A 16,696-nucleotide genomic window follows, 5' to 3' on the forward strand; every position below is an offset into this window, starting at 1 on the left:
ACGACTCATGAGTTAACAAATATATTCATGAGCTAATAAATCGAATATTATAAAATTTGAGCTTGATTTGTTTATTATAACAAATTTCTTTAAACGAGATAAAAAAAACTTCTATGAATCGAGATTTAAACCACTCAATATCGACTTGATTCATTTACATTTTCATAATTAGGCATATGGTCCGATCCAAAACCATAATCCGGGTCCCGTACAGACTCGGTTTCGTGACACGTTGCATTTATGATGCAGCTTCGATTTCACCGAAGGATAAAAGAACAAGAGGATTATGCCATTTCACCAGCTCCGCCCCCTGTTTTTCCTTCAATACTTCGATTTGGTCGCTCCCATTCAGGATTTCTTCTCTGAAATTTTTGAGTTGCAACAATGGCTGCTCTGTCCAATTCGTTCGTGATTTCTAAGACTCATGCTCTGCGTTTGTCGTCCGGTAAATCTACTGATTCCTTTCGTTTTTTGGCTTGGTGGTGTTCTTCGATGTTTTTAATTGGTGAAGTTTAATTATTTGTGTTTGGATGTGGATGAACTCCGTGGGTGTAGTCAATATAGAAATTTAATGCCCGCATAGACTTAGCTCAGTTGGTCAGCAGCAGTAAATCTTGGAGCAATGACCAGAGATCGAGTCTCGCAAGCGGCAGTGTGAGAGTTAAATTCTCTCCAATGAGGAGAGCTCCTTGTGCGCGGCGTAGCATAAGGTCTAGCTGCTGCTGGTTGGCTGAGTCATCATGATTTACCTCCTCTCATAATCCTGTCGGGCCAGGGATGAGGGGCGCCTAAGGTGAGCGATTTCACCTTTTGGAGCAATATAGTAATTTAATGAATTTTTTAAAATTATAGATTTTCGTGAATTTGATATATTTTTATTAATTTTTATAGAATTTCAAAGATTTGTAAATAGAATTCTATAGATTTTTGTTGACTTTTGCAAGATTTTTGTAGACATTTGTAAATTTTTCATCGATGATTTAAATTTGTACTTTTATACATACACACACATATATATATTCTTTGAACTAGCATTTTAAAATAATTTTTTTAGTGTAAATAAATTTTACTTATTTAAAAAGTAAATATGTTTAATTTATGAAAAATGAATCACAATTCAATTTATAAAAAATCAAAATTTAAATCTTTCGAGTAGTCAATTCAATAATAATTAAGCAATAAATGTTTTATTGATAAACAAATATAAAAATTTATATATATATATATATTATATAATATAATATATATATATGTAACACATTTTTTATATCAATATTAGATAGATAATTAATCAAAACAGTATGAAATTTAATAAATTTTAGGCAGTGGTTGTGGAAAGTTGTGGAACTTCATTTTCTGGTTCAACTGGAAATTAATCAGATCGACATTCCTTCCGGAGAAAATTGTGCAATCTGGCACAAGCCAATATAAGCTCCGTCTGTGTTATATATGGAAATGGAAGAGCTGTTTTGAATATTTTGAACCGTGATTTAAATATACCAAATATCCTCTCAACGGCGTTCTTCAAAGAGGCATGACGAAGATCGAACAATTTTTTTGCATCTCAAAGATGACAACCTTGGTCAGTGAATTCTTGGAGATGATAACGAGCACCTCTAAAAGGAGCCAAGAATTGACGACGATTTGTATATCCATAGTCTACTAAAAAATATTTACCTATCGAACCATTTTTGTAGAATCAAGTAACCAATGGATAACACATATAATCTTGGAAATTACAAATTTTTTAAATAAGTAGCATATAAAACAAAAAACATACTTGTGGTACTTTAAACCCGTTATTTCTTGATAAAATATCTGTCAATATGTTTGAATCATGGGCAGATCCCTTCTACCCACTGAGCACATGAATAAATTCGACATCAAAGTTACAAGCTGCTAAAACATTTTGAGAAATTGTCCCATGACGATTACGATAACTGTTAGTATCATGCCCGAACACTGTTGCTGGAATACGAGTGTCATCAATAGCCCCAGTGCAATCCTACAATAAGAAAAACATAATAAAAATTATGGTACTTATGATAATAACAGCTAAAAAGAATTTAATCACTTAATTTAAAATAAGGATAAAATTTGTACTTTCTTAATTTTTTCTGGAACTACAGATCCAGGTTTGACCATCATATCTGCTGCAATGCTATTCAATGCTCTCAACACCTTGTTGGAGTTTTGGCTGGTATTGTATTGTAATCGACCAAATATTTTTACGAATCAAGTAATATCGAGTATTTTGACCGACAACAAGTAAAAACATGGCAAGCATTTCTTCAATACAAATATATCCTGTAGCTTGCAATGGTGTTTTTTTTCTAAGGATGTTGCATAATTTTAAAAATACGTTAGGGTACATTCTATAAATTTCTCGAAAGTTTGTTGGATCCTCTTTTAATATTTTATGGATATAATCTTATCCACTTGAAGTTATTGGTCATTTGTTTAAGGGACGGTTTGAACACGTTCGTCATTCATGTTAGTTATATGCTTAGTTAGCACATAGAGGATTCCAAGAATTTCCCTCAACAAATACCTAAAAGTTTCGTGTAATTTTTCTTCGAATTCCTCTTCTTCCTTTTGATCTTCTACATCATGTACGTTCATATATGACATTTTAATGAACCACCTGATATCAGACAAGGAATTAGAATAAAAAAATCTATGAATTTATTTAACATCATTCCATGTCAAACTCAAAACTTATATAAATAATCCAAAAATCAACAATCAGAAATCAAATAAAAAGAATATGTCCAGAAATTATATCACAATATAACTCATTATCGATCATGTCCCTAAAAATATTCATTCATTTAATTTGTAGTCTATCCATCTGAACACTCTTCAACTGTCATTTTCAAGAAATTCTTCTTTGATCTGGTGTTAAGTAAATCAAGCACTTTGTATCGAGTACGGTTATCCAAATTCGGGACCTCTTTGATAGCATCCCAACAAGTATCACATGCATTCCCTATTAATTCTATCTTAGAAACTACATTCTCAAGAGTGTGAGATATTTCACATATATAATTTGGGTCTGTATTCTTGAATGTACTTGATTTTGCTTCAAACTCAGCCCTATCTCGTTTTTCAGCTGTTGGTGGAACCTCTGAACTTCTGGGCTGAGAGGGTAATGGTAAAGCATAGTCCTCAAACAATGGAGGCTGGTGTGAAGATTCTTGTTTATCACTTTGCACGAATTCACCACTATCATAATCAAAGACATAATCATCTAATAAATTAGTTTTCCTATCTTCTTCTATCTCAAATGTTCTTGCATCAGTGTCATCTCCTAGTCCAATTGAGTATTTTCCAGTAGCAGTTCCAGTCCTGACCGCAATTATCAAATCTTCATAATCCTCAAAAGTGTCTGTCCGATATTGTTCATGTTTAGGATGAGATTAGTAAAGAACAAAAAACAACAATTGTTAAAACTAGTTATAATTCTAATTATAAAAATAAATTTATTATTTTAACTCAAAGGCTTTTACTTTGAAATAATCCTCCCATACTTCATCTTTAGTAGTGAATTTCTTTGTCACGGAATCCCATCCAAAACCAGAGTTATGACGTACAAGCTTACAATAATTGTTGTATCGTTGTTTGAACCACTTTAAACGATTTTGATATTATGTAATACTCTTTTCACATCCAAGTTTTTCGTTCAGAGCAGAAAGTATTTTTTTCTCCACAGTTTTTTTGTTAAATACTCCATTCTTATCACGCCATCCTCGCATTGTGGCATCAACCATGAGTTTTAGCAATTCATTACTCTCTTCAGTCGTCCACACATTATATTTTGTTTGTGACTCTCCCATTGTAAGTATTACTTGAGTATGCATAAGATATAAAATATACAGTGATAAGAAGCTAACAAGCACATACATTTTACTAAATATTGACCAAAAGAAGTAAAAAGATCTAGAGACAATGATAAAGTGTGATACAAACAATCAAACAACAAGGACTAACAAGAATTTTAAAAAAGAAGCTCTTAAGTTTTATGCTTATTACAACTACATGATATACATTGATTTTAAGTCAATGTATTAGTTCCTAAATGGACTATGTTTTTTATTGTGCGACATTTAACAATGCAATGGAATTAATATTATTGAATGCCTTAAAAATATTAGTATTAGATATTAATATGTCAAACTTACTCATTATTATGGTTAATATAAAATAGCTATACATTCTTATGTGAATCCAACACAAGTGCTACTTCAAAACAGCATGCACACCGGCAAAAGTGTTACTTTACATCAACGATGATATCAATTAGAGTGCTTCTGCTCCGATTCTCCCTTCTACTTTTTCCATGTTTCTTGAAATTTGTCTCACCATTTTCCCACAAAACCCCAAGGCTCACCCCATTTTATAAACAAGCATTCATATCAAGAAACCATGATAAAATCTCTTCTGCATCGACAATTTCAAAGGATTTCAAGACGTATTTTTATACTCAAACCCTTGATCATCTCAACTTCGGATCCGAAAGTTACGAGACTTTTAAACAAAAATATGTGGTGAATTCTAAGTATTGGTGTGGTGCGGATTCAGGCTATCCCATCTTTGCGTATCTTGGTGCTGGAGCCCCGTTTGATGATGATTTGGGAAGCATTGGTTTTCTCATAGATAACACGCTTTCTTTCAAGGCTCTTCTAGTTTATATAGAGGTATTGTACATTTCCGGCCAAGTATCGAAAGGGTTTTGCATATATTAAAAATGGGGTTCAAATTTTTTTAGGGAACTTGGTCATCATAGTGGCATATGAATGATATGAATAATATATATTTGAATACAAAACACATAAGAACACTTGTTGAACACATGATTTGGATACATAGAAATCATAATATATTTTTTTATCAAATCAATAACGATTCAAGAATACCTTTGAAATTTGAGAAACCCTCGATTTGTCTTTAGAGAGGAGAAAAACGCCGTCTTTTGAGTGAGAATGAGAGATATATGGGTGAGAATGATATTTGTTCAATTAAAAGTCTACAAGAATCTCTAGGGTAAGTAGAGGACAATTTTTGAGTTTCTACAATTCTACCTATAGTTTTATGGTTTGTATGGAAAGAATTATATTAGAATCATTGGAAATCTATGGAAATATTAGATACTTATAGATTTTTGTTGATTTTTAAAAAGTCAAGTTTGAATAACAAATGATTTTTTAGGACTCTAGAAAAATCTAATTTGAATAAAACTAAATTTTTATAGAGTTTGTAAAAGTCTATATTCAATAACTTTTGAACTCTACAAAAATCCATAAAAATAATTAAATTTCCAAAATTGAATACACCTCCTTTGTCTGGCTTGTGCCTTTTTCCCCTGGTTTGCTGTCGTCTAAGTGTACTTTTTTGTTTTACGTTCCTCAACGATATATAAAAGAAAAAGAGTTTATTGGTTGTTGAATTGATTAAAAATAAATTGTTTAATCGTGTGGGCCAAAGTTGATTGATTTGGTTCAGAATTTCAGCTGATAAAGGGCAATATGGTACCATTTTCACAATCTTTCTGCATCAATAAAACTTAGAATGGCGTGGGAGCAGAATTCAAACAATACAGTGGGTGATTTAGTATTATCTTCTGATTGTTACGAGTGCTAGCAAGATAGGCGCAATCAGAGTTCTGTTGATTTTAAAAAAATGTGGACCTTTTTCAGCTCATTTTTGTGTCTTGTTTGGTTGAGCTTGTTCCTTTGTTTTGTTGCTCCGGATGTTGTGAATAATATTGGATGATACCGTGATTACTGGAATTTCGAATCCCTCGAAGAAAAAGATGAATCTTCTGGGAATGGCTTCCGAGAAATCTAATTTCATAAGATAACACCACATAAATTTCTTCAAATTCTAATGATTTACAAATGTTTCTTTCCCCTTGTTGCAGGGTGATTTTCCAATTGACAAAAAACTACACGCTTGCACCTCACTTTGTCATCTGCTAAATTAGCATGACTCAAGAATATTTTAAATAAAGATTGTGAAAATCGTAAATTATCTTGTTTGTACGTCCTCTTGGTAACTGCACGAAAATGCTTTTGGCGATGCATTGTCTTTTCTCTCCCTGGACATGCCTTATTGGCTTGTCTAGAACTGAAATATTACTTCATTAAAATACTTAATGGTTGGACACTGTGATCAGTAAACCTTTATATACGCTCGATTGGAAACCTCAGCACATTATCATTAGGTAAAATGAAGGTTCCATCACTCCTTTGGTGCGAAAAGCTTGAATTTGGAAAATGCAAATTCCAAGGATCTCCCTTGATCTTGACCCATGAATGTTCTAATTCGCCTGAATTATCTCGTCAGCCAGGCCCTCTCAACTTTTCATGTGGAGATGCTTGAGAACAAAAGAATCGATTGCCTTTAAAATGCAGAAAAATATAACTCCATCGAATTACATCACTTTGCTGATGATTTACTTTCAAAGCCTCTGCCGAATGCTGTCAGGCATGATAATTATAATTATCAAGTGAGCTAACATAGTTCGTCTTGTCAGGTTCCTTTTTGAAGTCAGGAGACCGATGTGCAGATCACAACTACTTGGGTTTCGGTTCAAAGGACACCAGCAAATCTTTATCCCAGAAAAGGAGGCTCATTGTTCAAGCAAGTTATAGGTATCATCTTCAGATTCGATTGCCATTTCTGTTAGTCTGACTGAATTAAAGTTGATTTAACTTTCTAATTGTGGTTGTTAGTTGTGACCTCCCCTCCCCTACCAACTAACCTTAAACAGTTATTATATGGATAAATAATTCGCCTTTCTATTTGTTTGAATCTTACGTGGACATGCTCTCTTCTTTGACATAAGTTTTGGACCCTGGAGGATTCCAGGGGAGCTAAGACGGTTGATAATCTAAATTTACAAACTATTTCTTTATAGGTTCTTATAAATGAATGATGAGGACGTTTCTGATTTTCTAATGAGATGAATCTCAAATTGGCTCAGGGGTCTAAGTAGTAATGAGTGGCAAGAGTACTACTGAACGTTTTTAATATCTTTCAAGAGAAGTTTCTAACAGTTTGTCGGGGCTTGATTTTTTTTATTCAGTGATAGTGAAAAGCAAAGTGGTGCAAGTGCCTTTGTTGGTGGATTTGTTTTAGGGGGATTGATTGTAGGCACTCTTGGTTGTGTCTATGCCCCTCAGGTGATAATTCTCAAACAGTGATAACTATTGTCTTTGCATCAAGTTGATTTCTCTATGAGCCGTTCATGTTCATTTTATTATTCATAACGATCCTTACCTTAGGAACTATGTTCTTTGTTGTTTCATATAGATTTTGTTTTGTGTTGTCATTGCATGATTGTTCCAACTTGAAGGTGAAAGATGATTACGTTTTGATGCAACAGGCTTTTTTTCCCTTCCACAGATCAGCAAGGCTTTAACTGGTACTGATAAGAAGGGTCTCATGAAAAATTTGCCCAAATTTTTATATGACGAAGAAAAAGCTTTGGAGGTGAGCCGCTTTCTTATCTCCTCAGCAAACCCTGTTTGCGTAGAATTTTTTTGGTTAAAAAAGCTCTACAAACAATTAATTTTTTGTTTACTTCGTCATAGCTTGATTTGACTTGGTTTGCTGAAGAGTAAGTTTCTTTAAATTTTTCATTATGTTTACAAATGAATTTAATAGCTTCTATATCAATTGTATGCTGTTTGTAACCAATATGACTGACTATATACTTTCTCTGGACATTTTGACCCAAAAATGTGTTGTTTGGTGTTATGATCCTCCCGAATGGAACTAGGATTATGATATTTGGATTCCCACAAATAAAAGAAAATATACTATTTTATTCCACTGAGATAACAACCCAAAGTTTTCACTCTGTTACAATCAGCCTCTCACACTTCACAAAATGCTACTGACTCACTCAATAGAAGGAATAACTGAATACCTCTCTCTACCCAACCTCCCTCTCATTTTATACTTCTCTCGCGTGTTTTCCCCCTCCCTCTCCTAACATACGTGTTTACAGTCTTGGGCTGGGGCCTGTCCATCTCTTCATCTATTGGGCCTGATACTTTTGGAGTAACTGGGCTCAATAAGTCCGGGGCCATAACATTTGGAGGTGTGATGTATCGTTCAAGTCTTTTAGTAATCCCATAGTTGTATCATTCAAAAATGATTGCTCTTCAAACCCCAGAACAAGAGAGAGTCGAGTGGTGAATATGTCTTACGTCATCTGAATAGAACCTTTTGTAATTTTATGCGTTATCTGTATCATTTACGGTAGTTTCCTGCCTACATTTCTGAGGCCTGAAAGCGATATAGTTAAAAACTGTTAGATGGAAATGATAATTTCATTTTTGTTTTCTTTCTGGAGCTCGATGTCTTGTCATTAAACTAACTATTCTGAGCTATATATTAGTCGTGACACTGATATAACGGGAAAACCGGCTGAATCAATCACCATGGATCGCATGATTGGTTGTGTGAAGATGCTTACTTGTATTGCTCCACCTTTATAACGGACTCATGCACTATTCCTATCAACAGAAACAACGCAAGAAACTAGCTGAGAAGATCGATCAGCTCAATTCTGCTATAGATAATGTGTCCAATCAGTTACGATCAGAAGAACCACCGCCAAATGGATCCGTAGTGAGCTCAGACGACATTGAAGCTATTATCTAAGGCTATGTCGGTTACGCTCTTCTATAATCACATCCTGTAGTTAGGTGACTACTGTTCTACCTGGGGATGTCGCGGTTTGCAAATTTCTACTTGCTAGCCATTGATAAATGCTGATGCTCTTTGTGATACTTGGATTTCTTTTTCCCATGTTTTCTGCTCTTCGTGTCAAAGTAGATACTACAATTTATAGAAATAATACGTTGTGTTGGCCGTATAGTGTTACATTACACTAGTATGTACTTTCCCTTCATGGTCTGTTTTCCTGGCCCTGCCCGCGCACACACATGTATGTGTGTGTATGTGTGTGTGTGTGTGTACATATATATATATATATATATATATATATATATATATATATATATGAGAGCATTGCTAATCACTTGACATTGAGCACAATGATCTCTAAACCAATGTTCAAAAAAATAAGTTTAGGCCATTTGTAAGTAGGGGATGAGTCTTCTATTTAAGAATGCCTATAAAACGTACACTTTACACTTTTTAGTTTCTACAACTATCACGATTATATATTAACTAATATTAATATATGTTAATATATTATTTGGCAGGATAAAATATTAAATTTTTTGTCTAAATTCTTTGTAAGACGTCGCCATTGATCAGCAAATGAATGATTGTGAATATGAGATTTTTGTATTTTTGATAAGTTGTAATTTTATGTATGTGATCTTAAATTGAGTATATTTATTTATACATTATTTTCTCTATAATTAGCTTTAATTAAAATTAAAATTATATTAAAAAATTTAAACATTTTTATTTTACTTGAACTCGTGCTTCTTAAAAGAATTTGAGATTATAGATTTCAAATTTATTGATTTGTTTGGATGAAGAAAATTGAAGTGAACGAATTTCAAATCTCTTTTCCAAGTTAAATCAAAGCAACGTAACTGTAAATATGTTTAAACTTGTATTTATTTATCCGGACGCTTGACCATTTCATTGAAACGACTCAATGATTTATTGATTCAAGAATATGAAATCCAAATATGACTTAGCTGGTTCATGTGCTGACTTAGTTTTGTTGTCTGTGCCGGTTACCTAGTGTCCGGAAAACTATAAAAAATTCAGGTGATCAGCGACGGTTTTGGTTATATTGGGTCGCTAAATTGGCGACGGTTTATATCAAAACTGTCGACGTTTTATCTACTCAAAACGAAACGAGTTTTGAAAAATCGTCGCAATATGTTTGTGACGACGACTTTAGCGACGGTGTTAATTTCCATCGCTAAAACCGTCGCTATTTTGGTTTGCTACACGCTAAGTAGAAATTTTTTTGAGGTGAAACAAGTAACAAATATTGAGAGGGCATCTGAAGTTTTATATCTTATTTTCATGTCACGAGACATTGTTTATTTGTGTTAGGAGATTTATGAGATTGCAAATTCAATTCACACCAGACTTGTATCAAGATCAAACCTCTGCTATTACAGAATTGACAATTTATGAAACATCAAACGAATAAGCAGAAACACGAAATGTGAACATTAAGATTACACGAGAATTTTACGTGGTTCGACAATGAATTTGCTTACATCCAAGGGAGAACAACCACTTTATTGATTACTCCTCATGTTTTGATGACTCCTCAAGTTTAAATTACAACGCAAATACAAGAATCGAAAGAATATAAAATGAGCCTCTGCCCTTCACTCTCTTTGAGCTTCCACTTCTCTGCATGCATGATCGTTCCTTGAGTCATAATATGTAATGCCACGAGTATTTTGTTATTCAAAGTTGTTAGAGTAGGTTTCCGACAAGACAATTTGTGGCTTGAGCTTTTATTGACTCTAATGTATAACAATCTTTATTTTAAACTTCCGTTGTGTCTTGGATGCGAGAAATCGATGTCTCAACAGTGATATCAGAGTCAGGATGTTCTCAATCGTGTATTTTGTTGGATAAATGAATAATGAAGAGTGAGGAGTTGTAAAGGGAAGTGAGATGTCTTAATGTGGCTTGTCCCACATTGAGAAAATCACCAAATGGAGTTTCTCTAATAAGCTCCAAGTTGAGACAAGGGTTTGTTCCCAAGGGGTACCAGAAGTTTTTAGAAGGGGGAAAACGCTAATAGGCTGCGTCTCGGTGGAACACACGCGCGCGCTCTCGTTTCGGGTCAGTGCGGTGCGGTGCGGTCTTTGACCAAAGTTAATCTTTTTACACCAAATTTATTTGGAAATTAAATTTGAGCTCAACAAGAATGCACAACAGAGTGCATGGTGCACGCACTCGGGCAGAAATAGTGCAATGCGCGCACTGAGACAGTGCGTTGCGCGCGGCCGCGCGTGTTGTCGCGCGGCAGCGCGCGCTGCACTGTTTCAGAAGAACATGCGCGTCCATTGGCTTCTAAACGCGCTGCACTGTTTCAGAAGAACATGCGCGTCCATTGGCTTCTAAACATCCGTTCATGGCTGCGTTTCCACCAAACCTTGTGTCCTTTGCCTAAAAATGTGTCTCTTCTGCGCATCCGATCTGGAGGAACATGTCTCTTCAAAGCAACCAGTGATCATCTATAAATAATCCTTCAAATCATATTCAAAGGCTGCTGAATCATTTTGCTTTGCTGCATATTTCTTGACATTTTGCTGCACAATTTCGGTTCATATCCTTGAAAGCAATTGCATATCTTTGTTCGCCGATATCAAGGCTTTGTGGTGCTGCAAAGTTTTGACTTGAAGTCGTTGTATCTTGGAGACGATTGCCTGAAACGTATAGCACTTTGATACGGGCAATTGCGTCTTGCGGAGAAAGGATCTTCCTTGCCTCGACTAGATCGTTTTGTTGCTGTTGTTCGTGATTCAAGACCAGATTTCAGAAACGCAGAGAAGAGGTAACAACATATTTTAAATCGTGTTGAGTTTATTATTTCTAATCACGTAAGAATTTTTCAGGAAATCGCAACCCATGAAAATCATTTTCAAAACAAAAAAAGGAAGAAGACGCAACACGCATTTTCCCGGAATAATTCCGGACAACCGCCGTAAGACCCGACAGCGCCCTTGCCCAGATTTGTTTTTTAAAAATAGTGTAATAAAAAAAATTAGGAAAAGGGCAGCCTGCCCCCGGCGACTGACCGAACATTTCGGGTAGTGGGCGAGCAGCAGCAAAAGGAGCTGCCCAAGCCTAATCCAACTAGGACTCTTCCTCGGGGAGATTTTCCAAATTTTCATAAATTTGGGGTTAAATTGATATTTTATGAAAATACGGACGATTTTACTCCTACAACAATTTTTGATAAAATTGATTTCTTAAAAAATAAATAATTGAAATAAGATTTTAATTATTTATGGTAAAATGTGTTTTACAAGAAAATTAATTATTTAAAATTAAATAAAAGTGTTTATTTAATTTGATAATTATGATTGTCAGTGATAATTTACGAGATACACGATTTGTTGATAATATGTGATATTATCGAATTTATATAATATATGTTATTATATCGTAAAAGGATGATTGAGAGCCATGATCGAAACAAGCTGACACGACCGAATTATCATGATTGGCTGAGGAATTTGAAAATTGTTGATGGATCGGTTCGGGCACCTACGAGGGTGCTTCAAACACAATATTTTCAATGATGTGCAATAGCTCGTGTTCTAAGAATGCATACACCGATGAGTTAGATCGATTTTGGTTTCAAACCAAGCGGAAAACACTCATTAATCATTCATTAAGAAAAACCGATAGATTAAAATCTAATGACTTGTGTAAACTAATTGAATGAAATGCGAGGAATCCGATATGGCTTCTATCAGACAAAACTGAAATGATATCAGCTGAATTGATCAAATCAGTTTAAGAAACACAGTTGAGCAGTTAATTCACAAGATATATTTATGGACATTCGAAAACTTCAACTGCTCATACGTCACTCTTCTACCACCTCAGGTATGATCCACTAGAAGATTTTGATTTATACAACACCTTGTACAAACCTACCCAGCTTAGGACTTACCCACTGCCTAACTGAACTCCTAGTCTAGACTGAAGGCATCACCTTCCAGTCAATACTTGTTTAACGTCTATGTGTCAAAGACTACATACACAAGTTTTACGTCTTTGTGCAAGACGGTATGTGAGTGGTGGGGTGTGTGTGTGTGTTTGTGTGACAACTGATATCTGAAAAACAACCCAAAAGGTGTTCTCACACACTGAAGGAAATAAGTTTCTATACTAAGCTGATATAATTTTGAAGTGTTCCCTCGACTGGGCTGATTGCTTCTTTATAAGCTGATATGTAATAATCGTGCCCTTTCTTTTCTCTATTGTTTTTCACCTCTCGTTTTATATGTTTGTTGATGGTCTTGGTCTGTATTCATAGCAGTAATGCGACCGTACATCAAGACTCAGCACATGTGATCGTTGCAGCTTGAATGTGTTCCTTGAAATTTGTGTCTCGACTTTTACGACAGTCATTCTGGAACATTATGTCTTTAAACTTTGCTGCAACATCCATTATTGTACTATTGATAGTACAAATGCTTTTGTACCTTTGTGCACAGCTGGATCCCATTGAATAAGCTTGTCGAGTTTTGCAACTGATTTGTTCTAACTGATGTTCTGAACTGGTCTTGTAAGATCCAAAATTAAGACGACGTAATTCAACTGCATGCAAATATAGGAATTATGATAAATGGCTAATTAGTTGATTTTAATGGCTTAACTAATTATGTGACATGCATGATTATATGTTAAATAGGATGTTATTGTCATTATGCATAAAACTATATTTTTAAAGATTATTCGAGTTGCGATCGTGGAACGGAGACTGAGGGCTGAAAAACGTAAAATGTTTTTATTAAATAATTGTTTTTAATTATTTAAAATATGGTTGATGGTTTTTTCATATTTTTGAAAATAAGGGGTTTTGAGGTGATTTTATACGTCGGGACGTAAATTTTATCGGTGTTGGTTTTTCAACAAAAATATTAACTTTTTGACAACCCGGCTATTAAATTCTCAAACTTATGTAAACAAAACTATTTTTAGTATTTTAATTAAAGGCCAATGAGCCTAATTAAATCCTTAATAGGACTAAAACCTTGTTAATAATAATTAACTATTTAATGTGTTAAGCCCTCCCCATAACTCACAAAACCTCAAGGCTCCTTCTGAAAAATCTCTCCCAAACACACGACAACACACACACACACACACACACAATATTTTGAAGAAAATTTCGAAGAAGCTTCAATGATTTCAGCCTAGGTTTTTCCTCGTCGTCATTCTTCAATCGCCATCGAATATCCGTACGTTTAAAACGCAAAGGCACACCATACATCTCCTTTTCTCGTCTATCACATCGTATTATTGTTTAAATTATGTTTGTAAGAAAAATCTTGAGGTTCTTGTTAATATTTTCGTATTATGTCATGCACATGGGATAAACATATGACTCTATGATCCAAACTCACGTTTTCTTGTGTTTAAGAGGCTGTCATGACCTAGGCTATGATCAAGGGATGTTTTTATACAAGTTAGGGAGTCCTAAGTCGTTACCAAATGCTGCACACACGATCATGAACACCAGCTGGAAGCAAGTTACTGTCATGGTGATCATAGGTTTGGTTTAAGGGAGTTAGCTGCTGGGTTTGGGACCTGTTGGTCCAGGGCTTGGCTAGGGATGTGTAGGAGTCAAGGGTGGAGTCCTAGACACGCTAGGACTCGAACACCAGGGGCTGGGAGGAGTCCTAACCAACAAGGACTCCTACCCAAGAATATGCGCTCAGCACTCTTGAGTTGCACAGACTTGTAGGGACTCAGGGGCTTGGCCAGGGGGCTTGGGCTGGGCTAGGTAAAGGGGTTAGGGTCCTAGGAGGGTGATCAAATGGCTGGTTCAGGGGCTGGCTCGGCGGGTTAGGTCCTAGGCACACAATCAAGAGTCCATGCACTTCAGGGGTCCTCGGCCGAGTGTGTTCTAGTTCCAGGGTTGTGGGTTCGAGTTAGGTTCGTTCCTAGGGGTGCCAAGGGTCTAGTAGGGTCTATACAAGGGTTGGCTCGATGCTGGTTCATGATGGCTCGAGCATGGCTCGACCAAAGATGGAGAAGGCTCGAGGGTAACTAGTTCAAAGGTCCTAGGGTTTTTAAAACATAAAATAATTCAAAACACGACTCACGAGGGTCGAGTCGTGGTTCACGAGGGCCAAATAATTATTAAAAGTCTATGTTTTAAAGTTATGAATTTTATTTTAAAGCTTGAGATTTTTCAGGATTAAAACGCTGTAAAAACGATTAATTAAAAAGTTTAATCTCTAAGTTAAATAAAATTATGGAAAAACTAATTTATACTTAAATAATTATTTGGGACAAGTTAGAGTCAATAAAATTAAGAAAAAGTCAAAAACGTAAAATTTTATGTCTAGGGGTAAGACGGTAATTTTTACACCCGAAAATTTAATAAACGTCATGGCAGTGCTCTGAATGCTGTTTTATATGCTATCATGATTATTTTAAATGGTAGAGGATTTTTATATGCTAAAATGTTTGTTTTAAAGGTTTATGGAATTTTATGATTCATTCATGGAAATATATGATGAAACGATAAAGTTAAAAGGATATGTTGCATGCTTGTTTTTTTCTAAATGGAAAAATGACATTAAATGCATGATTTTTATAAAGTGATGAAAATGTAAAACGTTGAAGGAAGTGAAGTAATTGTGACTATTGAGGATATGAGGATAAAAATGAGAATATCGTAAGGGAAAAGGCCCAGAGGGAGCCCATTTATGGGAGAAGGCCCCAGAAGGAGCCTGACTATCGTATTTCCATTCGATGAGGATAGGCCAAGGCCCAGTTGACCGGTGAGAGTGTTGCTGATGCACCCGAAGCCTAGTACTGTGGTTACATGTAGATGGATCCATCGAATTTATGAGAATGAGGAAAGTCACAATTAACGATCTGAATTCAATAAAAAAAGAAAAGGTTTATGTTCATGATAAAAGGATACATATTACGAATGAGGAAAAGGATAATGTTGAGGTTTATGATATGAAAAAGTTATTTTTACGTAAAAGTATTTTCACTGTTGCATGTGGTTTTATACGTATTATTTGTTGTTAAGATTATGGTGTGTTGAGTCTTTAGACTCACTAGGTGTGATGGATGCAGGTGATGATATTAATATTACTGGAGGTCTTGATGGTTGAGCTGACTGGATTGACGGTACATATAACCGAGGACCAGCGCTTTTATTTTCCGCACTTATGATTTAAGTTTACGATTATGTTAAAGATTTTAAGACTTTTATTTATTCTTTTTGAGAGGTTTAGTATGTGCTACACTTTTCGAATAATACTTTTAGGTTTGGTAAAACATTTGACGATTTAAAATATTTTCCTTTGATTTTTGAATGTTAGTTGATTGATTATTTTTAAAAATGGTACAAGGTATTCTCAAAGTATTTATATATATTAAAAAAAATCCTAGCACTGTTTACGAAAACGAATAAGCAGATGTTTCAGTTGGTATCAGAGCAAAGGTCCTGTAAAGGTTTGGGCCACCATGAGCGCTGGAAAGATCAGTCATCAAGCCTAAATTTGTAAGTTTTACATGCTTTATATGATTTAATATGATGTCACCTGCATGATTATATAAATAATATGTTTACGATTACAAGTTTACTAGCTTTTTGAGTATATATGCTTTGTATGCTTAAATTGCTAAATGAATTAGGATATGTCACATGATTAGGAAACTTAGATTTAAATGCATATTGGTTACGTTAGAATTTGAAAAAACATTCAGATAAAATGTCCTCCTAGACGTGCCCCTGTTAATGAGAATAAAGCCGAGAACAGTGTGAATCATCAAGGGAATGCACACCCACCAGCTCCTCCAGGGGATGCTGCTACTCGTGCCGTTAGAGGGGATGGCTCGTTTCTTCGAGCAGCTGTTACATCAGCAGTTACAGTAGATGCAGCAAGCACCTCGGCCGCAACATGACATATATGATCAGTTCCAAAGGCTAGGGCCAAAGGAATTTTCTGCCACTATCGATCTTTTT

At 35.1% G+C, this 16,696-nt stretch overlaps 1 protein-coding gene across 1 annotated transcript; it reads left to right on the forward strand.

Moving 5' to 3' along the window:
- The first annotated feature begins 221 nt into the window (after positions 1–221).
- On the forward strand, positions 222–8,928 carry LOC140827577 (uncharacterized). The gene is made up of 5 exons (XM_073190285.1): positions 222–445; positions 6,536–6,653; positions 7,088–7,184; positions 7,408–7,494; positions 8,536–8,928. The coding sequence occupies exons 1-5, from the start codon at positions 385–387 to the stop codon at positions 8,671–8,673; spliced, it is 501 nt and encodes a 166-aa protein (XP_073046386.1). The 5' UTR covers positions 222–384; the 3' UTR covers positions 8,674–8,928.
- The last annotated feature ends 7,768 nt before the right edge of the window (positions 8,929–16,696 follow it).

This window comes from Primulina eburnea, chromosome 3, assembly GCF_022965805.1.
Source record: "Primulina eburnea isolate SZY01 chromosome 3, ASM2296580v1, whole genome shotgun sequence".
NCBI classification, from domain to species: Eukaryota; Viridiplantae; Streptophyta; class Magnoliopsida; order Lamiales; family Gesneriaceae; genus Primulina; species Primulina eburnea.

Bases quoted from the DNA above. Each gene is read 5' to 3' on its own strand.
- LOC140827577 (XM_073190285.1), top strand. From the start codon at position 385: ATGGCTGCTCTGTCCAATTCGTTCGTGATTTCTAAGACTCATGCTCTG. The intron at 7,185-7,407 runs GTGATAATTCTC...TCCCTTCCACAG, and splicing joins GTTGTGTCTATGCCCCTCAG to ATCAGCAAGGCTTTAACTGG. The intron at 7,495-8,535 runs GTGAGCCGCTTT...TCCTATCAACAG, and splicing joins ACGAAGAAAAAGCTTTGGAG to AAACAACGCAAGAAACTAGC.